The sequence below is a fragment of the Prionailurus bengalensis genome, chromosome X (assembly GCF_016509475.1).
Source record: "Prionailurus bengalensis isolate Pbe53 chromosome X, Fcat_Pben_1.1_paternal_pri, whole genome shotgun sequence".
NCBI classification, from domain to species: Eukaryota; Metazoa; Chordata; class Mammalia; order Carnivora; family Felidae; genus Prionailurus; species Prionailurus bengalensis.
This window is the reverse complement of record NC_057361.1, coordinates 96,056,527-96,081,829: the sequence shown is the minus strand read 5'-3', so window position 1 is coordinate 96,081,829 and position 25,303 is coordinate 96,056,527. Positions and strand designations below refer to the sequence as shown.

At 39.9% G+C, this 25,303-nt stretch overlaps 1 protein-coding gene across 1 annotated transcript; it reads right to left on the bottom strand.

Moving 5' to 3' along the window:
• Positions 1-1,275: 1,275 nt before the first annotated feature.
• SLC6A14 (solute carrier family 6 member 14) lies at positions 1,276-25,303 on the bottom strand. The gene is made up of 14 exons (XM_043570282.1): positions 25,057-25,303; positions 23,918-24,083; positions 20,342-20,473; positions 18,588-18,749; positions 17,459-17,597; positions 15,863-15,995; positions 13,607-13,747; positions 9,486-9,714; positions 7,733-7,858; positions 6,432-6,550; positions 5,903-6,002; positions 5,530-5,639; positions 3,191-3,358; positions 1,276-2,284 (listed from the first exon to the last, which is right to left on the bottom strand). The coding sequence occupies exons 1-14, from the start codon at positions 25,102-25,104 to the stop codon at positions 2,138-2,140; spliced, it is 1,920 nt and encodes a 639-aa protein (XP_043426217.1). The 5' UTR covers positions 25,105-25,303; the 3' UTR covers positions 1,276-2,137.

Sequence of the window (25,303 nt, the reverse complement as noted above, 5' to 3'; positions counted from 1 at the left end):
TGCTGACAGCTCAGAGCCTGGAGCCTGCTTCGGATTCTGTGTCTCCCTCTCTCTCTGCCCCACCCCTGCTCGCACTCTGTCTCTCTCAAAAATAAATAAACATTAAACAAAATTAAAACCAAAAAGGAAGTAGGATCTGATGGAACTCTATCCTATGGGATACTCCCTCACCACTGTTGAATCTGTGTTAACAGGAGCTGTCATGGAGCACCCTAAAATTTGCCAGGCACTGTTAAGATCTCGTTTTATACGCTTGCCAAGATAGTCACACAAACTCTTTACTCCTCGCAGTCAGCTCTTGAAAGGGATTGCCTCCCCATCACCCTCTCCCCCACCAATTTGGTATCATTTCCTTAGAAATGTGCCTAACGCTTCCCTGAATTGCAAGATTCACCTATAGAAAATGGCACGCGTTTTTCTATTTGGTGAAAAATCGACGCCTCCGATGTCACCAAAATGATGGGATGCACGTAGTGTAATATGGACTAAGAATCAGAAAAAGTATTTCTAAACTCTCATCAGCCATCTATTTCCAGTATTTTATAAAAATCCAGTGTAACTGAGGAATTAACCTGTTGAAGTTCACTAACAGCATTTGACTTACCCTCAAAGAAAATCCTTAAAATACCGAACACAAGTTTATGTTATATGTTTGTACATAGCTCCCTGAGACTTTTCGATCGTAAGCCTATCTGTTTACCTCCTTCCTGGCCCTTCCCCCCAAATAAGTTACCAGTCTAAATTTAATACCTTAATCTCTTCCTCCCTTAATCTTCAGTAGAAAAGAAGAGGAAAAGGAATTTAAAATGTATCCGAAATTAAGGCGTAAAATGATTCCTTTCCTTCTTCACTTGCCAACAACAAAAAGCCAGAAGAAATAGTGATGCGGTTCTTAAACTTTTTTGAACCACAGATCCCTTTGGTATTCTGTTGAAAGCTGTAGATTCTCTCCCCAGAAAAATGCATGTACACATACACATAGAAAGATACTATGTATAGGGGCGCCTGGGTGGCGCAGTCGGTTAAGCGTCCGACTTCAGCCAGGTCACGATCTCGCGGTCCGTGAGTTCAAGCCCCGCGTCAGGCTCTGGGCTGATGGCTCAGAGCCTGGAGCCTGTTTCCGATTCTGTGTCTCCCTCTCTCTCTGCCCCTCCCCCGTTCATGCTCTGTCTCTCTCTGTCCCAAAAATAAATAAAAACATTGAAAAAAAAATTTTTAAAAAAAGAAAGATACTATGTATAATGTCAGTTTTAAATGTTCTCTGAAGCCCTAGTTAAGAACCTTTAAGAATAGCTGAAAAGTTTCTTGCATATTTCAGCAATGTTCATCATCCCAGGCTGTGAGGTTCAAACCAGTGGTCAGTAATGCCTAATCGATGTATGAACCTGCCAATGATATGTTTTCATTATCTTCTGTAAGGAAACTGGGACATAGGACTTTCTAATTGCCTTCCTTCATTCTTGACAAGTTTGACAGATTTATCTCCTATAAGTATGTAAATAAGTTACCACGTGTACATAGTAACTTACTCAAATAAGACAAACATCATTTTGCTTCATCTCTTAACTATATATTACAATCATAAGATCTTAGATTTGATCGAAGCCATTGTATTAAACTACAGTGCTCATATACACAGTCCATTTTCTGCATATATGTATAGCATTTATAGTTAAATAAGGCCTGCAACTTTAATACTTTCTTTTAAATATACTGATTTTATTTTCCCCAGCTTTATGGAAAAGAAAGCTTGTATACTAAGAAAATATAGCAAACAATTTTTTAAAACTTGTATAATAGAAAATATACCAATTTTCTAAATAACCGGCTCAAAATAAAGTCTTCAGCATATTAGAAAAATATTGTGGTAATATTTACAAAAGTGTTATTGTGAAATAGAGACAGCTGCGTATGTGTTATACAGATAGATGATCTAAAAAGAAATATAATAATCACATTGTTAAGTATTCGTAGATTCACATTATATCACATTCCTGCTTAAATGGGAAAACAAGTTTATACTATTATGGACATAGTATATACATTTTTCTACTCAATTAACCTACAAATAAATAAAATGTTCCTTGATTCTAAAGTTACCACTTTACATGACCACATCTGTTTAAAACATTAGATCTCATTCTGGTTTTCTACTGCCGCTGACAGTAGGTATTTCATGGTCAGTCTCTTTTTTAGGATCTATCATGTCTTTGTATCTCTCCCCACGATGCCGTTCCAGGTACGGACCCCAGTTAGAAGCTGGTCTACAACAGCTCACGATGCGCTGAAAAGAAAAAAAAAAAAAAAAAAAAAAAAGCATGTTTTAGACCATATCAAATATCAAACCGTATTTCCTTTGCAGAATATTAAGTTTCCTCGCTGAGCAAAATGAGCTAGGAACCACAGAAAAGTCAAAAGCGATCATCAAAATTCTTAATAGAGTGTGCTAAAAAAAAATGATAGTCAAAGTTAACTAGTTGTTAATAGAATTACATTGACTACAAGACAAAATAACCGAGCCTACAAATGATTTTAAGAGGAAGTGTCTGAGCCCATTACTCCACGTCTTTTCACTGAATTCTCCGACACTGCTGTCCTTCCCTGAGAGTGAGAGTCAGGTGAGGATTTAATCTAGCATATGCCTAGAACCAAAGAAAGGGAACCCCGGGGTCAAACCATCGATCTGGATGGGAATAATTGGGGAAATTATTTCAAGCCTGACTCCTGACATTTGTCCCGGTCATTGTCCTAGTGAGATGTCAGAAGCAACTCCATCCCCCTGGGCCTCCGTGCAAGAGGGATCACTCAGGGTCTAGATGGGGTGCGAGATCATTTACCAGGCTTTTTCAAGTCTGCACACGCTATTAGGACATGCGTTCTAACCGGCCAATGCTTTTAAGGTGAAGATCGTAGATCTAAAGCAAAAAGGTCATTTGCCTTGTGTCCTCTTCAGGGACAACTCAGCACAAGTATAAATGGCATAACTTGTACGTGCCGAACACCCTTAATAGGGCCTGAGGATACAGCAGCAAGCAACATAGGACTCCTCCCTAAAGGAGCTTATAATCTAGTACAAGACACACAGATATATAAATATAAAGCAATGTTATGTACACAGTAGTCAGATGAGTAATCTTCATGCGGATCGTAAGTACTGTATTTAAAGAATAAATAATATAAATGTGCTTACTTGGAAGATAGTTCCTTCAGCTTGAATTATTTTTACGACGGCCATAATTGGAATCCAAATAATGCAGAAAATAATCATACACCAGCCTAGAGCAACTCCCCAGTCAGGGTACGGAATTTTGGCATAGTTAGGCCTATGAAATTTCACCAATGACCAGATCAAGATTGCCTGTGAAAATAAAGTATGAAAAAGCAATGCTAAAGATTAGACTTTATTGCATTAGTGATTTCTGTTGCACCAACTGTGAGGAATTTGATCCCCTTCCTTGGAAACAATCCATCAAACGCAATTGCAATGAAGATACACTCAAGCGACTAAAATAACCCAGTGACCAGCCAGAAGATAATTCTAAATGAACCAATCTAAGTAACTTGCATTTGACTTTGAATAGATTCTTCCAAAATGGGCACCTCCATATCTGTGCAAAAGGTGCAAATAAATACTTGTGCCACATGTGTTTCAATGCCCAGGAAATATATCAGGCTGAAAGTTAAATGATACCTGAAAATTTCTGTCCTTGACCTCTTAACTTTAATTTATAATAGTATGGTTTTATTCTGTGCCATAAGCTAGCCAGCGTATAGGAGAATGTAAAGTACCCTTTAGCGAACAGGCTGTGCTCCCTTGCTTAGCAATTGTTTCTAGTATCTCCCACTGCACAGGGCAGTCCTTACGCCACACCTGAAACACACACGCGTTCACACACATTTGGTACATATTTACCAAAGCACACGTCACCTCCAGCCTCTCTGGCAGAGAAAAACAAGCTCAATGTACGTATGGGCAAAACAGCGAAATCGGAATCTTAACAGTGAAAAGACTGAAGTTGAGGTCAAGTTAAAAAAAAAAAAAATCTTTCACAAAATCTGGACATGTTGCCACATTAAATCTAACTCTTTAGAAATCTGTAAAGCAAACGAAACTAAATAAACAAAAGCCAGAGTCACCTCCTAGTTTCTCTAGATCTAGCTGTCTTTGTTTTACTAAAACCAGTGGAGAAATAGAATGTAAGAATCTTTATCAAATAGCTATTCAAGCTTACTATTAAAATTAAATAGGTTAATTCCATTCATTTAAGTAATTTAAATGTATTTCCCAATTGCCATAATTTTTTACATAACTACAAGAGAATGGATGAGGGATCCGGGAGAGTATCCTTGACCTCACATGACTTTATACAAAATAGATGGTAATGTATAACCCTTCATATTTAATACTTTTGCATTTGAAATTAAATCCCATTGTCAAAGCTGTGTAATCGATGAAAACTGGCTGGCTAAAAAGTATAGTGAGGTCTTCTAAATTGATAAAGGGCTTATTTGATTATGGAGACTTGTCAAAGGAGGAAAACAATATTTAGTAGCACAGTCAAAATCGTTTAGCTAGAATATGGGGCGTCTGAAATATTTTGATCGAGTACATCCAGTCCCAAACTGCTCGCTACTTGAAACTGACCTTATGAAATGTAAATAAATAAGTAAGTAAGTAAATAAATAAATCTTAACACCCTCTAAAACAAACATAATATTTCAGATGTGAAGCAAATTCTGGATCAAATTATTTAATGCATGAAGACAGTGAGAACCAACAGATGTCCCCTTATGAATTTTTGCCACCTCCCCATCTCTACCAAGACAGTAATCCTCCATCCTGTGAAATGTTTTTGTCAATCAGTCATTTACTGCGCCGAACTGTTCTTTAAAGGTTTCCTGTTTATATGCCGTGTCTGTCCAGTAAGATCTCTTTTGCTTTCTCTCGGTTCTTAAATAGTACCCATTGTTGAATTTAACATGAACCATTGCCTCTGTTGACAGCGGTGAGTTTCTTTTAGCCATTTCAGATCGTAAATACCTTCCCATACAGAGAAAAATTATGCATTAAAATCTGAGTGTTGCTTCTTAGCAATTTGTATATTTAGATCGCATTCCTTGAAGACAAGAGCCTGCGTCTTAGCAGAGAGGTTAGGAACATTGTAGATGACTCGGCGTATTTTTAGGGAACGAGCAAATGAACCATTTCTACTTATTCTATTGAGAATGTTTAAATATGTAAGATCTGTAAGTCTATAGGAGCCTGTTCTTTTTCTCAAATGGTAAATGTTTAAACCTATAGCCTCAAAAGCAATATTGCAAAGGCGTTTTAATTTAGGCCACTTGCAGGTGCCAGTCATAAAGCAAAAGTTGGAAGCCATTAATTTATGACATTAGTTTGCTTTATTGTCTCCGATATGAATTATTCTTCAAGTTTCTATTAGAAATGTTATATATATATATAAAACATTTATATAGATAATAATATGTATATTATTGATACCAAATTCATGGCATATTAATACTTACAATCAGAAGAAGAGGTGTAATGACAAACCAGCAAGCTCTCCACCAAAGCCAGAATATCCACCTTTTTGCTCCAATCATCATTTCTATATCTTCAATGAATCTGTTCCCACCTTAAAAAAAAAAAAAAAAAAAAAAAAAGTGCGTTCAGCCCTTGCTCACATTTTCTTCCTTTAATCATTGTGGCCCCAAATTATCTTTCTATCTAAACATTTTCCTATACTGCAGCAATGGAGTATACGCTTTTAACTACAGTAGCTTCATTGTCAACTTTCCCAGTTATATTATACTCTACTATTACGGTAAACATAATGAAAAGGAACCAAACTAAATTACTGTAATGAAATGTGTAGGTAATTCTGTAGTTGCTGTTTACCGTAAATCCAGATGATTCCTATTATTTCCAGTATAGCCGCAATCAAAATGCCCCATCCAGCACAGAAGTGGTCAATCAGATGAACCCAGTAAATTCCAGCCTACAAAAAGAATACCAAATCACCTCTAAGTATATTTTAATTATTTTTATGACTGACGAAGTCTTTAAAGTGAATCTGTTCATTTGATTTTCACAAATGCTCCTTGGTTTCACCTGTGCTAAGATGTGAAACAAGAACATTTTCAAATGTAAAGACCAAACGTGGCTTTAAATATCTCGAAAGGGATATGTGACTTCATTGTAATTGGGGAAGTTGTCCATTACTGGGTCTCCTCCCCTCTTCAAAATAGACTGCCCATTGACATTGTGCTGTAATGGGGAAAAAAAACTGGGCTAAAACTCAGAAAGCCTTGATCCAAGGCAGACTTAGACTTGTCACGGAACATCCTCTTAAACCTTTGTTTCCTCATGTAGATTATGAAGTACATTCCAACGAATGATTTGTCTGTGTAAAAATACTATAGTATACCTGAGTCACACAGACGAGACCAAGGAGAAACAGCACCAAGCAGCAACCCAAAGTTATAGGAACCCTCATTTTCTTCATCACTTTGGGAAATAAATCTTGGATCGTTGTTGTAATCGTTTCTTCAGAAGGGGAGAAAAATGGCGGGTTAATGTCAACTCACTTGCCGATAATTTTAATCCAAGAATTCCACTTCTATTAATCACATTTACAAATATATGAAAAGAATATACTCTGGGTCCTACTCCCGGCTTTTAAAAATCCATAGGGTCCTTTCTCTTTGCAGTCACCACTTGTTGGTTCTGATAAAAAACCGAACGCGGCCCTCTTCATTTGTTGGTTCTAGTCTGTTTTTTAAGGCTTTTCGTTGGTGGTAACTACGAGGTAACAGATCTCTGGGGCTGAAGTAGTTTGCAAGAGGGTTATGGGGAAGGAAGAATTCTAGAACTTTTAAATAAGGTGAATATTTGAATAAATACCATGGAGACAGAAAGGCCTTCCAGGTTTAAGAAATAAATGGGTTCGTGAAACAATCCTGGCTAAAAATAGAAGGTTGTATGCCCGAAAGGATTAAGATGCAGGTTTAAAATGTTCAAGGGCTTTGAAAGTCAACTAGAGAAAGCCAGACTTTATACTGTACAGAGTTAGCTATTAAAATATTTTATGTAAGAGTGATACGACGAAGAATGTTCTAGAATCTCTAGCTGTGTACCCTAGGGAAAATCCCCATGTGTACGCAGAGTAATAACTGCAGTAGCGTGCGTGAGTTTTAAAAGTGGAAATAGTCCAAATGGCCATCATTATGGGGACAGATTGTGAATTAACTAGATCCGCATGAGCACGTGTCAACAAAGGTTCACAATACAGGTAAAAAAAAAAAAAAAACAACCGTCAGGGTGACATGTATGCTATGAGACTTCACGTTTATGTGACAAAATTTTATTTAGGTGGTATTTATGGATACACATGTAGCGTCTACAAACATGGACTGAGTGCCACACGTAATCCGTGGTGACAGTTGCTGCTAGGAAGGAAGAAATGTGAATCGTATTCGGGACAGAAACACAGGGAGCTTCAATTTCATTTCTGAAGCAAATATAAAGTATTAAACGCCTGTTCCTTTCGGGTGCCTACGGCGTGAGTGCTTTGTATTTTTCTGTATTTAAAATCAAGTTAAAAAGAATTTGCAGGCCCTAAGAGTAAAAGCTGACGAGGACAACAAGGATAGGAAAAGGATATTTTCAAGCAGGGGAAACATGAGTAAAATATAAGAGGGATATGTTAACCCTGGAAGGATTACTTACCAATGGATGCAAACTGAGAGTCGAGACCCAAAGTCAAAAGCATGAAGAAAAATAATATGGACCAAAATGGCCCACCTGGGAGTTGGGCTAGAGCTTCTGGATAAGCAATGAACGCCAGATCAAAACCTAAGAAAAATGTATGACACGGAATTTAAATTAGTTGCCAAAGAGTTCACATATTTGGACATTTTCAACATAAGATACTAGAAAACTTTCATTTTAATTTGGCAACCCGATCCATGGTATACATTCTTGAGCAACTATTTCATTTCCACTTTTAAAAATATTTGACTTGGGGGCGCCTGGGTGGCGCAGTCGGTTAAGCGTCCGACTTCAGCCAGGTCACGATCTCGCGGTCCGTGAGTTCGAGCCCCGGGTCGGGCTCTGGGCTGACGGCTCGGAGCCTGGAGCCTGTTTCCGATTCTGTGTCTCCCTCTCTCTCTGCCCCTCCCCCGTTCATGCTCTGTCTCTCTCTGTCCCCAAAAGAAATAAACGTTGAAAAAAAAATTTAAAAAAAAATATTTGACTTGGTTGTTCAGTCGATGCGATAACGCGAGCACGTGACAAGAATTACGCTAGTGAGAAAAATTTTCTAAGCGGCACATGTCTCACATAAGAAATCTTAACTATTTCAACGATTTTGTTTAACCAAATTTCATGTTTTTAAAGATTCGTGAAGAATAACGACGGTCTTACACTCCAGGAATCTAAAGGAAGTCGCCTTAGCCTAGAAAGTCTGAAAGAATTACGCTATCGAGAAAGATATGTTTATGGAACTACCTTTCTAGTCTTTGGCCGTCTCTCCAAATGTTCACCCGGAATCACTATTTGTAGCGGCATTTTAATTAGTATACGGACACTTGCAAGATTGTATGTAACTAAACTAGAAACTGACTCTTATTTCATATTTGATGTGTAGTAATTTTAGAGGTGCTTTTGAATTTTTTCCAAGTAGGTGGTACTTAGTTTTAAGTATGTTGAGTTTCTCCAGACTCCCAGACGACTGGCCTTGCATTCAGGAGAATTAGCCGCGAGCCTGTACTGTGTCACTATCCGTCCCTCCTCTGGAAGTGAGGAGCTGGACGTTGGATTATCCATAAGGTCCCTTCTAGTCCTAACATTCTATTCTCCTGCATTGGTCTCTCCATCAAGTGCTAGCCATAAATAAAAATTTAAGGAGGAATTCCTACTACTAAGGACCCTAGAATTCTTTTCCTGAGAATCTCAGCCAGATAATTAAGCATCCCTAGCCAATGGCTTTAAAGTTAGGAAGTTCATTAATCAGGTTCCTTTAAAGCTGGACACTCAAAGTCACTTGGGTTTCTATCTATACGAGATCTGATGTGTCTTCAAAGTTCAGACACAATACTGCACTTGCACTCATATAGTCATATATATATGAACACACACATGTATATATACACACACATACATGAAGATAACGCAGGTAAAGGCACGCACGATGCCTGATACTTGTAATTGTACAATAAGTAGTCCATGTTAAGGACTAAACAGAATTCAATAAAAATATCTTCTTAAACAATTGTTCCCTAATAGAGTCCTGTTTTCCGAGATCATCCGAGAAGTACCACATCATTAAGACAATCAAATTACCTAAGATGAAATGAGAAAGAAAATGCAACGCCCTAACTCCTGCTTGAGTGCTTTCAGTAAATTGCTATAAAATGTATTAGTGTTTCCTAAATGAGCTGCACTGAATTAATCAAAGTTATTAATATATAGCGTTACATACCTGATTTTACAACTTGAGAGACCTCCTTTCCCGATATATGAGCCATGTGTCCCAATATAGAAAAAATAGCAAATCCGGCGAACACGCTCGTGAGGCAGTTCGTCAAACAAACCACAATAGCATCTGAGAAGCAGTTGTTATTGAACTTATTGTAAGATGATAGAGCAACTAAGCCGCCCCAAGCCACCGAAAGGGAGTAAAATATTTGAGTGGCCGCGTCTTTCCAAACCTATAAGAAAAAGCAATTTAGTATTTCAAAACATGCACTTTAACTGTTACACTTCTGTAAAATATGTTTATATATACAAATGAGTGAATATGAGTAGTAAGGGAGGAAACGCCAACTACCCACTGCTCAGCTTAAAAAGGAAACAGTTTCCAGTGTTCGAGAGCCTCCAAGCACCCTTTTCTGACATCACCCTTCAACTTCCAGTGGTAACTGCTATCCTGACTTGTGTGTGTATGACTTCCTTGTTCTCCTTTAAATTTTTAAACTAGATAAATGTGTCTACCCAAACAACACGGCATGTAGCGGAGTGTACAGAAAAGTTTTCTTAATGCCTTGGAAACCTGCACAACTTGCCTTTTTTCATTCAGGGTTGTATGAGATTTGTCCATTATCAATTTGAACCAAATGCAATTTCAATTTTGTGAGTCAAAACTGAAAACATATTGGCAGATTCATATGGTTTAGCTAAAGATACATGGTTTTGAACACTTGTAAACATAGTTTTAATGTTTATTTTTGAGAGAGAGAGAGAGAGAGAGAGACAGAGTGCAAGCGGGGGAGGGGCAGAGAGAGAGGGAGACACCGAATCCGAAGCGGGCTCCAGGCTCCGAGCTGTCAGCCCAGAGCCCGGCGCGGGGCTCGAACTCCCAGACTGTGAGATCATGGCCTGAGCCGAAGTCGGACGCTTAACCGACTGAGCCACCCAGGCGCCCCTGTTCATGAATCTATTTCTGAGACTACTGTCCCAACTGGTCAGAAAGAATGTGACCAGAAACTATGGAACAGCACGTTGTTTCAATTCCTATAGCGTTATGATATTGTTTCATATCTGGCAGAACAGGTGTTCTTTACTTCTTCAAAAACACCTTTCTTCCTTTGCCTTTTTCTCCTTCACATACGCTTTACTATCGGCTTTCCAGGTCTAAGGAAGACCGTGCTGCAATCCTGATGAAAATTCTACTGACTCTACACATCAATTTGGGGACAACAGAAACATATCAATTCTTAACAAGGCATCCCTTAGATCACCAATTCCCTTATCCTGTGTTAGTTTGATTAGAGCCTCATGTAGCCGGCCTCAAGTCTTTAACAGCCTCCCCCTCACGTCATCTAATCCTACCCCTTTACCAATCTGCCTTTCACAGTGTACCCCTCCTAGATCATTGCTAAAGGACAATAATTAATCATAGAAATGAATCGAAGTGAATCCATTTTAACAGTGAAATTCTGTAGATCTAATGCGACCCAAAGGAAAAAAAAAAAAAACCCTAATTGTGTAGATTTCAAATAATAAGACCGGCCAAGATTTGGGCAAAAGCGGGGGTTTTTTTAGTCCATCTAAACACAGGACTGCTCAGTGAAAGGCAGGCACTAGAATATGGTGACGAAGAGCCATAGCCCTGTAGTCACAAAGAATGAAGTTTACATCCAATATCTCTCACTCTCCTTGACTTCACTTTATATAATGTTTTTTTTTTAATTTTTTTTTAACGTTTATTTATTATTGAGAGACAGAGACAGAGAGAGAGCACAAGCAGGGGAGGGGCAGAGAGAGGAGGAGACACAGAATCCGAAGCAGGCCCAGGCTCCGAGCCATCAGCACAGAGCCTGACGCGGGGCTCGAACCCACAAACTGTGAGATCGTGACCTGAGCCAAAGTCGGACGCTCAACCGACTGAGCCACCCAGGCGCCCCTATATAACGTTTTTAAGCCTGTTTGTTCATCTGTAAAATGGAGATGGTGATGAAGATGATGATGATGATGATAAAATAAATCAAAAGAACAAAATATATACAATTATTACTATTGATGTCCTAGGGATGATGTGTGAGAATTTACTAAGATAGTATCTGTAAAGCAAGTAGGATGCTCAGTGGTAGCTATGATTGCTATTAAGGAAAATAATCATAAATTGATACTTGGTCTCTTTTATGGAAATTAAAAACTCTAATTCCCCCCTTGAAAAGTATGTAATCTATTTCCAATTTCAATAGGAATAAAAGTTGTCAGGGAGTAAAATATTACTAGGTCTTCAGAATAGAGCTTGATGTTAGATTATTATTATATTATAATTACTTTATAATGGCAGGAAGCCAGTAGAAAGCAAAATGGATGGATGGATGGACGGACGGATAGATGGATGGATAGACAGGATAAGATAGATAGATAGATGATAGATGGATACATACATATATAGATAGATACATAGATACATAGATGGTATATAATGGTTATTTCACATTTCTTAGGCAGCTGCTTTCACTTGACACATTTTGTATGCATATGTGAGTTAAGGGGATCTTAGAAATGAGTGTGGCAGGTCTGGGTTCTATGAAAATGCTAGACGTGTACCTAAGGTTGCAAAATTCCAAACATAGTTACAATCTCCATATCTATCATTCTCATAGCTATCTACAAAATTATTGATTTGGGGATTCGAAAACCTTAATTCAAGATGCACCAGCTGGCTGTGTCAACTTAACTAAATGTGACTCTTTCTGGGTTTTTAATTTCATCACTATAAAATGAAGGAGTTAGCAAAATCATCACTGAAGACCAGAAGAGTCTTCTAGCTATGAATGTGTGTGGTCCTCTGCTCTCCTAAAGACTGTAACAGAGTTCAGATAGCCAAAGAAGAGGAAAAAAATGTATATATTTGTGATCCCAGGCTCAGAATACAGATTATGAGAAATAAAAAAAACATCTAAGAAATAATTCTCATTACCAGCAAACCCAAAGAAAGAGTGAAGGTACTGTTTGTACGGGGGGGGGGGGGTGAGGAAGAAGGGGGGTTCAATTGTATGTTTCACAAGGAGCTTTAGGTTTAGGTCTGATATTTTAAAGGTAATAGAGACAATGAAACACAGACCAATATGAAATAATCACATACATTTTTCAGGCTTGTAAACATCTCTTAAAGAATATCAAAGGGGCTTTTCATCGGTGCTCAAAGTTATGAAGTTTAAGGAAAATGGAGGGTCCACTTCTTAGGGAAAATGTTGCCATCTATAATAGTACAATGTAACCTAACAGCAGTGATTAAAATCATTGCCGATATTTAGATAGCAGTTTACCATTTTGAAAGCGCATTAATTAATATTTTATCTTGTCTAACAACCTAACAGAGAGAAGATGATGAGTACCAACTTCCATTTTATTTGTTTCTTATTCATCATCAAAAATGTCCCTTGAGTTGGGAAGATATTAACAAACAAGGTTAAAAGACGTGAGACTCAAGATAAATGAAGAAATAAACAAATGGCCTGCGGACACATCAAGCTACATCTCCAAGACTAAAACAATAAAAGTTCATAATTCTAAAAGAACGTAAGGCCGTTGTGGTTAATTATTGAGGGAAAATTATTTGGGCACAGGAAACCAAAGGCCAGAGACTGACATCCCAATTTTCGAAAAAGGCAAAGGATACATAGATTTCCATGACTAAAAACTGGTCAATTTGACTGGATTACCAGAAAGATTCTACAGCAAATAATGAAATATCCAGATTGGAAGTACTTAGAAAATAGCAAACTGCTATCTGGCAATGGACGAGAGCTAAAAGAGGGTTGACCCAATTCACATTCATGGCACATGGTTAGGTTTATAACAGTCTTGTTTATGGAATGCTTCATTCACTTCAAATTTGTGTTGTAACAGCATAATCCATTAGGTGCACTTTGATTTTAATTTGGGGATATTCACTTGGAAGACAATTCAAATGCACACTAGACCATTAAACTCGCGGCTGTAGTCTTGAAATCTAGCGTATCCAAGAAGTCTCACGGTCTCACGGTCCTACTCGGCAACTTGTAGGCATTATGACACTCCTGTTCAGTGTTTGCTTTTCAGGTTTACCTCCTCGGATCATTTGAAATCCAAATGGAGTCTTACCTCAGCTTCCCGGAGTTTGGTAAAGTTTGACTGTGCTCCAATATAGTATGAAATGCCTTTCGACGCACCCTCCAGAGTCGCACCTCGGATTAACAGGATGAGTAGGACGACATAGGGGAAAATCGCTGTAAAATATACCACCTACCAAGAAAAACAACCAGAGGTTAAGAAGTTAGATTTTTCAGCCGTGGTATTGCATTGTATGCAAACAAAGTTATTAGCCAGTCGAGATCAGCAAAATACAGTATCAAAGACTTCGTAAGTTACTAACGAATCTGGTGACACCCCTACCAAAGTTGCCATCGTCTTGTCTTTCTGTTCTCCCCGCTCTCAAATGATCCATTTTCAAAACACTCCGATGTATGAAGCAGTGTTTCCTGGGGTCACGTTGTGAATACACGAGACCTCAGCGGTAGCAACTTGGAATCTAGACAGACCGCTTTCCTAAATATGTCTTTTTCAATGTCTGAGGAGACAGAGTATTGCTTCTTGGTAAATTACTACACTGAGATGGGAAGGGAAATGGTCTTAAACCCCGCAATGGTTTGTATATATTCACTCCCCAAGGAGAAGGAACATAATCTCCCACGAGATGGCCAAATCTCATGAAGGCTGATTAGAGCAAATACCGAGCCCTTGATACTATTATCCTTAAAGCTGCCATTAAGAGATTTGATAGCACAGATACAAGTGCGCTGCTCGTAGCCTAGATAACACATGGTTCCAGATGAGCAGATTGCCTCTGAGGCTGGCTTTTCATCAATGCGGATGATTTCTTTGATCCATAGATGTCCTATGTTTGACGATAGGCCCAAGGAGACGATTTAAAGCCAGCCAGAGACCAATAACAATCAACTGCCTAGGCAAATGGCCTTTCGGGGATTATTTCAATATTAACGTCAAAAGGGAGCCACAGGTTTCAAAACTGTGCAACTGAAACATTATTTTCGAAGGTTTCCACGGACTTTCTGAGGGGCACAGTACTTGTGTGATCTGGTGGCATCCATTATAATTTTACGTTAACTGAATGTGCTAGATATTCTACCGGGAATTCATAGAGAGAGTCCACGGTTATGCCGGTCCTCCATCTTTAGGAGATTTCGGCCTAGCAGTTACAAACACATAAATATTCGCTTCTCTGGGCGCTGCACAACTGTTCATGGAGAAAATTTCACGTTGTTCCCGGAAATTGCCAAGATGCTCTCTGAAAGTTTAAAACATAAAACCATACAGAGGGACAATACTAATGGTTTTTCAGAAGAGGACAAAAAGAGGGTTCTGAGTCGTTCTGGGGAAGCTGTAGAACAAATGCGTCTGATTTTTTTCTCTCTCTCTCCAACTGAAGGATTCCTGACGCTAATGCTATCTAACAAGGATCTAGACTTTTCCAAACCCAACACTGCAATACATAATTCCATTCAAGATGCTTATTTATATAATAGGACAGACAATTTAAAAATATATGCCCAAGCCTCAGAATGCTGTCTTGACTAGCAGGGTCCAACTTCTGGGGACAGCTGACCCTTGAACAACACAGGTTTGAACTGCACGGGTCCACTTATATGAGGATTGTTTTCGATAAATCCAGTACCGTGAATGTATTTTCTCTTGCAATTTTCTTAATGACCTTTTCTTTTCTCTAGCTTACTTTATTGTAAGAATACAGTATATAGTATATGTAACAGGGCGCCCGGGTGGCTCAGTCGGTGAAGTGTCCAACTTCAGCTCCGGTCATGATCTCGCCGTTGGTGAGTGCGAGCCCCGCGTCGGGCTCTGTGCTGACAGCTCAGAGCCTGGAGCCTGTTTCAGATTCTGTGTCTCCCTCTCTCTGCCCCTCCCCCACTCACGCTCTGTCTCTCTCTCTCTCTCTCTCAAAAATAAATGAATGAACATTAAAAATATGCACATAACGTACAAAAATAGGTGTTAATTGACTATGCTATCAGTGAGGCTTCTGGTCAACAATAGTAGGATTTTCAACTGCACGGGGTGGGGGTGTTGGTGCCCCCCACCCCAGACTTGTTCAAGGGTCAGCTGTCATTGTCAAACTCTAGTACTAGTTTTTGCTTGTTTTATTTATACCAATAGCGGGGATCTTACGCATTTTCTTACAGCCAGGCCGCCTCCTTAGAAAGCTTTTCACGCATTTGCACTGTTCCCGTTATAGAAAAAACATGCATTTGATTATGCTTGCCACTGAACTTCAACGAAGTTGGAAAAGGGCTACATCACTCTCTAATGCGTTTTCCGAATTACCTTGCCAGAAGACTTGATTCCTTTAAATAGCGCTGCTCCGACTATGAGCCAAGCCAGAAGAAGACAAAGTGCTAAATACCACACAATTACCCCAGTCTCATCCATTCCACTTGACCGCTGGAGCGCCACCTTGCTGAAAGCACACAAGTCCTTCTTATGAACACAGAATCGCTGGTCCTACTACATCGAATTCTGCAACATCCGTCATCCAGGAGGATGTTCCATGTATCGCAATACATCAACGTCACGGGACGTTTTTATTGGATACCATTGTAAAGAGGGGCAAACGTAGTTCAACGAAAAGCTAGGCTATGCATGTGAGCGTTAACCGTGGCCAGTGCAGAGTTCCAAACCCTCGAATAAAACATCTACTAGTTCCTGTAGCTATGGTTTCCCCCCTCGTACTTCAAAGCTCCTTTATGTAAAAATAATAATAATAATAATAATAATAATAACCTTACATCAGGTTATTTCTTTCATTCGTCACCGTATTTTTTCTCCAAGTAAAATGATGAAGAAAACCCCGAAAATTATATTCAATCATTCATCACGCTTTTAGTGAGCATCAAACCTAGACTGGTCCCCATTTGTATGCCTTTTTCAAAGGCTTTCTGTAACATTCAATGATTTTCTGTTAGAGACGTGCGTGGATCTGGGATTTTAATTCTTCGCTTTACGTTTGGGAACATTTTAAGATCCAAATTTTCAAAGGGCCACAGGGCATTAGCACATCGGTGAGGAAGAACTCATTACAGCGTTATTCAAGGAAATCTGGTAAGGGTCAAAGGTAGGTAGAGGTAAGGAGAGTAGAAGAGATCATTTAAAATGAATACAAGTAAATATATATATATATATATATATATATATATATAATATATACATAACATATATATAATAATATATATAATCTCACATATCTATTTTTACCATGTAATGACAATTATAAGTAAAAGAGACAATGAAGAATTTCAGCCTTAAATAAATAGCAATTTTGCTCCAAATATGACTCATCACCCAGCTGTTTATTATTAGAATTTGCTCATTGTAGTCCAAAATGTGAGTATTTTTTTCTTCAAAGCAATGCCCTAGCTTAGACCTAAAAAGCAATGAATAAACCACTGCTGACAGTATTCTGCTCATTTAATAAGGAATTTTTAAATGACCATTTATTGACTCTGAGCCGACTTTGCAGGTTACTGCTGCTCACACAGGCTGGGTAAGCATTTGAGTCAAATGCAGCATAATTTGTTCCGATTCCCCTTTTTGTCCCACTAACATGAGGTAAGGAAAGAGCTGATCACTATTTTGCTGTTATTTACAAAAATTGTACGTCACCTCTGTTTAAGAAGCAGATCGTCTGGGGCACCTGGGTGACCCGGTCGGTTAAGCGTCTGGCCCTTGGTTTTGGCTCAGGTCACCGTCTCACGGTTTGCAAGTTCAAGCCCCGCGTCGGGCTCTGAGCCGGCGGCACGGAGCCTGCTTGGGATTCTCTCTCCCTCTCTCTCCGCCCCTCCCCTGCTCATGCTCACTCTCTCTCTCTCTCAAAACAAATCAACACTGAAAAAAAAAAAAAAGTAGATCGTCTAACATACTCACTTCCAATATTGTTCACTGGGAAGCTGTCCTGGCTGATAAGCCTCACTTCCATTGATGCAGGTCAAATTGTGGGTGCTTAACCAGCTTTTATTTACTCGGATGATGTCCCCCATCGTTGTACTCACATTACAATGAGTAACTAAAAATTATAAAGAAGAGCACACACAGAGACACGTACTTAGTTTTAGAAAAGTATTTTCCTGGAAAAAAAAAGTATGAATGGTAAAATAAACTGTTTAGATTGTTACTTGGTGAGGGCAGAGGAGAAATCTTACAAATGGAATAAACCCTGAGTGCTCGGCATCTTAAGTCTTCTCTAATACTGAGCTTGGGGTGAGTATAGTAATAACCGCCATAAAGTAACAATCATTTCAGATGGGATTTAGTGCTCTAAGGAATTTTTAGGATGTGGACTTAATGAACCTATATAGATAAGTGATACCTTTAAATGGCTAAGAAGCATGAAAGCTTCATCCCTTTATTCTTTGATAGACATAGGCAATCCCAGTAGTAATAGCCTACAGTCTCAATATCACGTGATCCCAAAGACCAGCAACGTATGATGGAGACAACGGACATTCTCCAGCTGCTGAAACACAATACAAATCTTGGTTTGCGAGCAGCACTCGTTCCGGAAACATGCTTGTGATCCCAAGCACTCGTATATCAAAGCGAATTTCGAGAACCGTTGGCTCAGTTGTGATCACGCGACACTCGGTGCCACGTACAACTCATATGGCAAGACGTCGCCCGTTTATCACGTTAAAACTTATCGGAAATGTTTGCTCGTCTTGCGGAACGCCCGCAGGACAAGTTCCTCGCAATCCAAGGCTTCACTATAGTACTATCATGGATAGAGCTTTTCTCTACCACTTTCCCATTTTCTTCCTTCTCTCCTGCCTACTCCAAATGATGGCTTAGTTTTTACTGGCTGCCCTCAGAAATGAACGGATTGCACTAATCAATTTTCAAGTTATCCAGGCTTTATTCGGCTTTCATCAATAACCCATGGCTCACTTTGGATTGCACCTAAATTGGTTAGAAAATAATGTAGCCCTTTAAGCTTATTAGAAAATATAGAGGAACAATGCTCAGTTCACACATTTTAAAAAAAATAGATGTAGCTTACCTATAGGCGACCTGCTACAGTTATCATCTGCCCAAACCGAACAATTTTTCCATGGTAGCTCACTTTGAAAAGAAGCAAACATGTAGAAAAGACTATAGGCAATTATGACATTGTAATAGATTGTCACAAAAATGGATATCAGGACCATCGTAATTCCCACACCTGGAAAAGAGAACAATTAAAATTTTTTTAAAAAGTGAACTTTCTTTTGCTAATTCGTTAAGAAAACTGCATCTCAATTTCCCCAAATCTATCTTATTTATTTTATTTTATTTTATTTTACTTTATATTTTTGTTAACGTTTATTCATTTTTGAGAGACAGAGAGAGACAGAGCATGGCGGGGACGGGGCAGAGAGGCGGAGACACAGAATCGGAAACAGGCTCCAGCCTCTGAGCTGTCAGCACAGAGCCCGATGCGGGACTCGAACTCACAGACCGTGAGATCATGACCTGAGCTGAAGTCAGACAGTCAACCGACTGAGCCACCCAGGCGCCCCTCCCCAAATCTATTTTAAAATGAGAAGTCTGGTTCAGACATTTTCTTTGCCTTTCCTTGTTTTGAGCAGGAGTGGGGAGGCAGTCTAACTACTGTCTAAATAGCTTTCTTCTCAAATTTAAAATTATGTTGGTGATTGGCTTTCTCAGACCGGTTTTTCAGTTAATTAGAAAATGGTACTAAGATCAAGGGCAGAAAACCTCTATTCATCCATCAAGTTCACATGAGCAATCACCCATGGCCATTACTCTCTTTTTCAGTCAGAAAATTCTTGTCACCGTGGGTCCTATTCTTAAAAACAAACAGAGGCGCCTGGGTGGCTGGGTTAAGCGTCTGACTGTTGATTTCAGCTCAGGTCATGATCTCACGGTTCGTGGGTTCAAGCCCCACATCCGGCTCTGGGCTGACAGCGCGGAGCCTGCTTGGGATTCTGTCTCCCTGTCTCTCCACCCCTCCCCTGCTCATTCTCTTTCTCTCAAAAATAAATAAATAAATAAACATTCAAAACCAACCGACAAACACTAGTTATGGCTCTACTTACTTCATCTATAAACCAGTATTTTAATAAGTGGAAGACAAAGCCTCCAAACGAGTGCACAGGATTTCTCCAAGTACATGTAAAGAACATCCAACAACTCCGTACCCATCTGAATTTAAACTTCCGAAGTTTCTTGAACTCTCCGGTGTCAAACTGCAGTGTGACATTGAATAGAACTCGAACGCTCAAGGCTAGCTTCTGCGGTGGCTTCCTCAATATTCCAGCACGACTGTTCTATGCACCTCACTATCAATTTATTTTTGACGCTGCATTGAGGCTTTTGCAAATAGTTTGCAGCCGTTGAAACTAATCTTCAGGCAGGAGGGCTGTTTGATGTTTAATGACAATCAAGGCACTTTGAAAAACTTCCCGGGAAGTTAATACGCAACACGACTACAATTGTGTGCCAGAGGAATTTAAAAGGTGAAAATAGGAGAATAATGACACCCTTAAACACCCTCTAGCATCCCCCCCACCCCACCCCCACCCCCGCCCGGTCCCTTCCATACCATCAGCCGGAGAGAAACAGAACTCCAAATTAACATTTGGTCTGTAAATTCTATGCTGGCAAACGTTCAGAGGAAAAAAAAAAAAAACCGGATGCCTCTTTTGCCTTTCCCATGTCCAAATTGGAAACATTTTAACGCCACAAAGTGGGGACAGCTCTATACGCCAAATAGGCCAATAAGCACCATAGGGAAAATGTCGTGATACCAACCTTGAAACAATGGAAGAATCCTCCAAACTGAAACTGGACCTAAGCTAGCAAACTGTCCCAGTGAACACTCCAGGAAGAACAAGGGTAAACCAGCCAGCGCGAGCATGATCGCGTAAGGTATCAAGAAGGCACCTGAAACATGCAAAATAGAACCAAAGTGCCATTATGTCACGAAACCTCCGACGACCGTTTGACAACCAACATAACACTCTGAAAGCATTCTGATACAGTGGGTCCTGTATCGGTCCTGACGGGGTTTAGTCCCCAGATTTACTACTCTCTGTGAGAGAGTAGTTGATGCTCTAAACCTTGACGTCCTCATCTGCGAAATGGGAGTCCAGTGTTACCTAAAGACGCTAGCCTAAAACATAGCCTAAAGGGGCGCCTGGGTGGCTCAGGGGGTTGAGCATCCACACTTCTTGATTTCTGCTCAGGTCATCATGTCACTGCTGGGGATCGAGCCCCTCTGCCCCTCCCCCCCCCCCAGCTTGCTCTCTCTATCTCTAAAAATAAAAATAAATAAAAATAAAAAAACTATAGCCTATAAAAAGCGATCCAGAGGAGGTGAATGATCACAGGCTTTGGAGCCAGATGCACCTTGGTTTATACCCCGACTCCACCATGTGCTAGTTATGAGACCTGGGGCAATTTACCTAACCTCCGGACCTTGGGTTCCTCATATATGGGGAGGACAAGAATAACTCATCAGTATGTGGCAAGGGTTCGATTACAGAGCCTATGTGAAAACACTTGGCAAGATGGCACACACATCGTAGATGTTCAAAGTTAGTTTCCCTCCTTTGTCCTTTCTAAATAAGTAGTCTATTTTTTTTAAGACTTCGGGTGCAAATGCTAAATGTGTTTTAGAGCAGAAGTGTTTGCAACTAAGGGTATTATTCCCCAAAGAGTCGTAAGAGTCATTCCTCAATAAGAAATGTCCTGTTTTTGGTAAAAGATTCTGAAGGTTTGAGGTCTACTCTTAGTTAGCTTTTCTATTTTATTCTTATTTCTTTTAATGTTCATTCATTTTTGAGGGAGAGAGACAGAGAGAGAGAGAGAATGAGCAGGGGAGGGCCAGAGAGAGGGGGACAGAGGATCAGAAGCAGGCTCAGAACTGTCAGCGCGGAGCCCGACGTGGGGCTCGAACAGACAAACTGTGGGATCATGAACTGAGCCAAAGTTGGATGCTCAACTGACTGAGCCACCCAGACGCCCCAACTTTTTTATTTTATACAGACTAAATCTCCTACCGTTAGAGTATCCAGATCCCTTTTGGCACTGTAAGTTAAAACTTTTATTATTTTAGGGGCGCCTGGGTGGCTCAGTCGGTTAAGCGTCCGACTTCGGCTCAGGTCATGATCTCACGGTCCATGGGTTCGAGCCCCGCGTCGGGCTCTGTGCTGACAGCTCAGAGCCTGGAGCCTGCTTCGGATTCTGTGTCTCCCTCTCTCTCTGACCCTCCCCCGTCCATGCTCTGTCCTTCTGTCTCAAAAATAAATAAACATTAAAAATTTTTTTTTCTAATAAATAAAATAAAACTTTTATTATTTTACTTTTTTTCTGCCCACACCTGGGGCATAATATTGCTGATTTGAACGTTTGCCAGATTGTAGGCTGAAGCAGGGACAAAGTATTAAATTTATTGATCAAGCACTCTAGAAGTCTTAACAAAGTTTAATAAGAAAACATGGGGATCGGTGAATAAAAAAATGGGTTTTTGAATTATGTACATTTCATGCACCCATGTTACACTGTTTTCCTCATGTATCTTTCATATTACGATATTGTAACATCATACCTGGGGACTACATTTTCCCAACCCTCAAAATTTATTCTATTAAAAATAATGAGACAATAAAATACTTGTTATGTACAAGTCACTAGTCACTAGAACATAGAGACAAATATGTTTTTATAGATGTTGCAATGCACATGGCATCATTACTATGACTAATAGAAGTTTAAGTCCCACCAATGATAAATATAAAGAGAAGTAATACAAAATATCCCTGTCCAAATACAATAATAAGGTAAATTTTACTAGCCCATTATATTTTTTTCAAAAAAAAAAAAAGGATTGTTTTCCTCAGTGGTATATATAGCTTTTTACTTATTATATTATTTTTTTAATTAATAACAACCACAACTGGTAAATTATGAATAACATACAGTGGCCACAAATTGTTAACGCTGCTGACCTAGACCCTACGGTCGTATGATACCTCTTTTTCATAAACTGGTAAGAAGAATCTACAGATAACGATGGGTCGAGATTTTAGCAATGGTTTTCCAAACCTGACCATATTTAAAACTCTGATCATTAATACTTGACAAATCTGAATTTCCTGTTCCTCGCCTACGCTTGGACAGAAGAGCAAAAAAGCAGTCGAAAGAGCCTAGATCCCCGTTACCCAAATGATACGATCTTTAAAAACTGAGAGCTGATGTGATATGTTAATATTGGGAGGAAATGAGGGCGAAGATGATAAAAGCCTTTGGGGGCCTACGTTTAAAACTCTCTATTTGACCTTGTTTAACCTAGGGATAATCTGAACCTGAACACCAGAGGCTAGACGGGAGTCTGCACGCTCTTCACTACGTGTGACCTGAGGACTTAGACGCCAAAATGATTGTACTCCTAACTCATCTTCAAGTGCAAACTTAGACCAAGCCCATGGCTAAACAACGTAGGCTCCAGAGAGGGGAGTTTATGTCACCAACACTTGAAGTGTTTGATCAACAGACCTTGCTTCTTGAGGCTCCAAAGGCCCATATGAATGTTCTAATGCAACCAATTAACAAGGAATATGAGATTGAAACATCACCACACAAAATCCTATTATACCAAGAAAAATAATTATAGTGGCACAGTTTCACTGGTTCCCAATTATGAAATCTAAGGGCATGGAACCTCTACACTTCTAATAGAACCTGTAATTACAAGTAAATAAAATATGGTGTAAGTGAAAAGTTGTTTCGACATTACTAGAGAATTGTGCAACTCATTTTGTTTCCTTCTGTGTGTCACCTCAGAGTTATTTTATTCTCTTGGTTCTAATTGAGTCTTCCCTAATGATCTATAGGTATAAACAGTATCATTTGGCAGAAATTGAACATCTGGTCTTGAACTAAATTCTCATTGCATTTTGGAAGGATCTTCTACATGGCCCATCCAGTCTGGAATACATGTAACGGAATATTGCAGCTTAAAATACTAAACCTTTATTTTTTAATCAACTCCTTCGACACCCGTGTTTCCAGAATGGAATGCCTTACGCTATTCAAGCAAACAGTGTATTTGAACTTCGCTTCAGAATGAGAATTCCCGTCTTTCGTCTAGATTCAGCCTTACGTTAAGCCAAACACACTTAAATCAGAAACTCAGAAGTTGCCACCTGCCCAACTTGAGCTAGCAACTCGTAGTCTGATGATAAATGAAGTATTGCTTATTCCCCATCTTCCCACTAACTCACACTATCACCCGCCTTTCCTCAGTTCTCAAAATAGCCTCTGAGGCCACACAGCACCCCATTTAGACTAGAAGGGAAAGAAGTTGGGGGTGGGGGTGAGAAATACCTCCGCCATTGTTGTAGGTCAGATAGGGGAATCTCCACACATTTCCCAGGCCCACTGCATATCCAACCATAGATAGAAGATAATCCGATTTTTTGGACCAGTTACCACGGTCCTGATTCTCATCGTTTTCACCAACATGGAAATTCTCAGATGAAGCTGTCACTTTCTGGTAGAAGACACGATATCAAGAGTTTGTCTTTATGCTATTAAAAGTCCACAGAAGCATAATTACACACACACACACACACACACACACACACACACACACTCAAAGACAGACAGACAGACAGACAGACAGAGGATGAACCCAGAAAGCCACAGCCGAGGGAAACACTTTTCAAAGGTTGAGGACATTTCTGCTAATGGCTGTTTTTACTTTACAACATTTACCTCTTAAAATGAAAAAAAAAAAAAAACCTCTTTAGGTGGAGATGTTTACTCCTTTTGGGAGTAAGATCATCCAAATGTTGATGGAAAGGTTACACGGGGTACCCCGCACGAAGGGCAAAAGAAGGTGGACGAATCAATAAGGTTTCAACTACAAAAGCCTTAAAGATGAATTAGGGAAAATGAACACCCTGGAGATTGTATGAGATCTTTGAGAAGAAGGATCCAATTTAGCTTCCACTAAACCAGACAAACGAAAAGAATTTACAGACTCTCTTTCCCATGAGCCGATAGTTTGGGATGTTTGGAGTTAAGGGAAGTTTAACTTCTCTCCTTGTCTTGGAGACAAGACAGTCAGTGCTTTTCTGAAAGCCCCAGTATAATATTCCTAGACAAATTCTCCCAACCTGTTAGCTGCTCTAGGGTATAGAAGTTTCCTCAGGTCAGATAAGGACAGTGCATTTCCTCATTTCCCTCCAGCGTATGGACACAGTCCGGAGAGGGACAGAAAACAGGATTCTGTGGGCGTGCCCAAAGCACAGGTTGAGGTGACCCTCAGTCTTCAGGCGACCCCACTAAGACCTGTTCTATTTTTCCCGTACTCTATGGGGACATCTCAGGCACACTTGAAGGCAGTTGAAGAGAAACGTGGAGAATAAGGAACAGCCACAGACGGCAAATACAGGGACTGCTTCCCCTGAAGTTTTTCCTTCCCCGGCCCCCCACACCTCCCGCCGCTTCCAGACTCCTACCTCCTTCCCTCTGCACTTGAAGAAGCTCGGGCACTTCAACTTGTCCATGGTTGACTCACTCCCTCTGCTCGCTCCACCTCGTCTCGCAGTGCGGCTGAGCTTGACTGCTGACAGGTGCACACTCCCCCGTTGCTACCTGCCTGAGCGAGCCACCTTGCCCAGGGGTGGGACCATTTATGGAGGGAGCTCTCCCCTCCCCTTTCAGGGCGCCCTGTCGTGTCAATTACCGGAAGGGACCAAAGTGAGC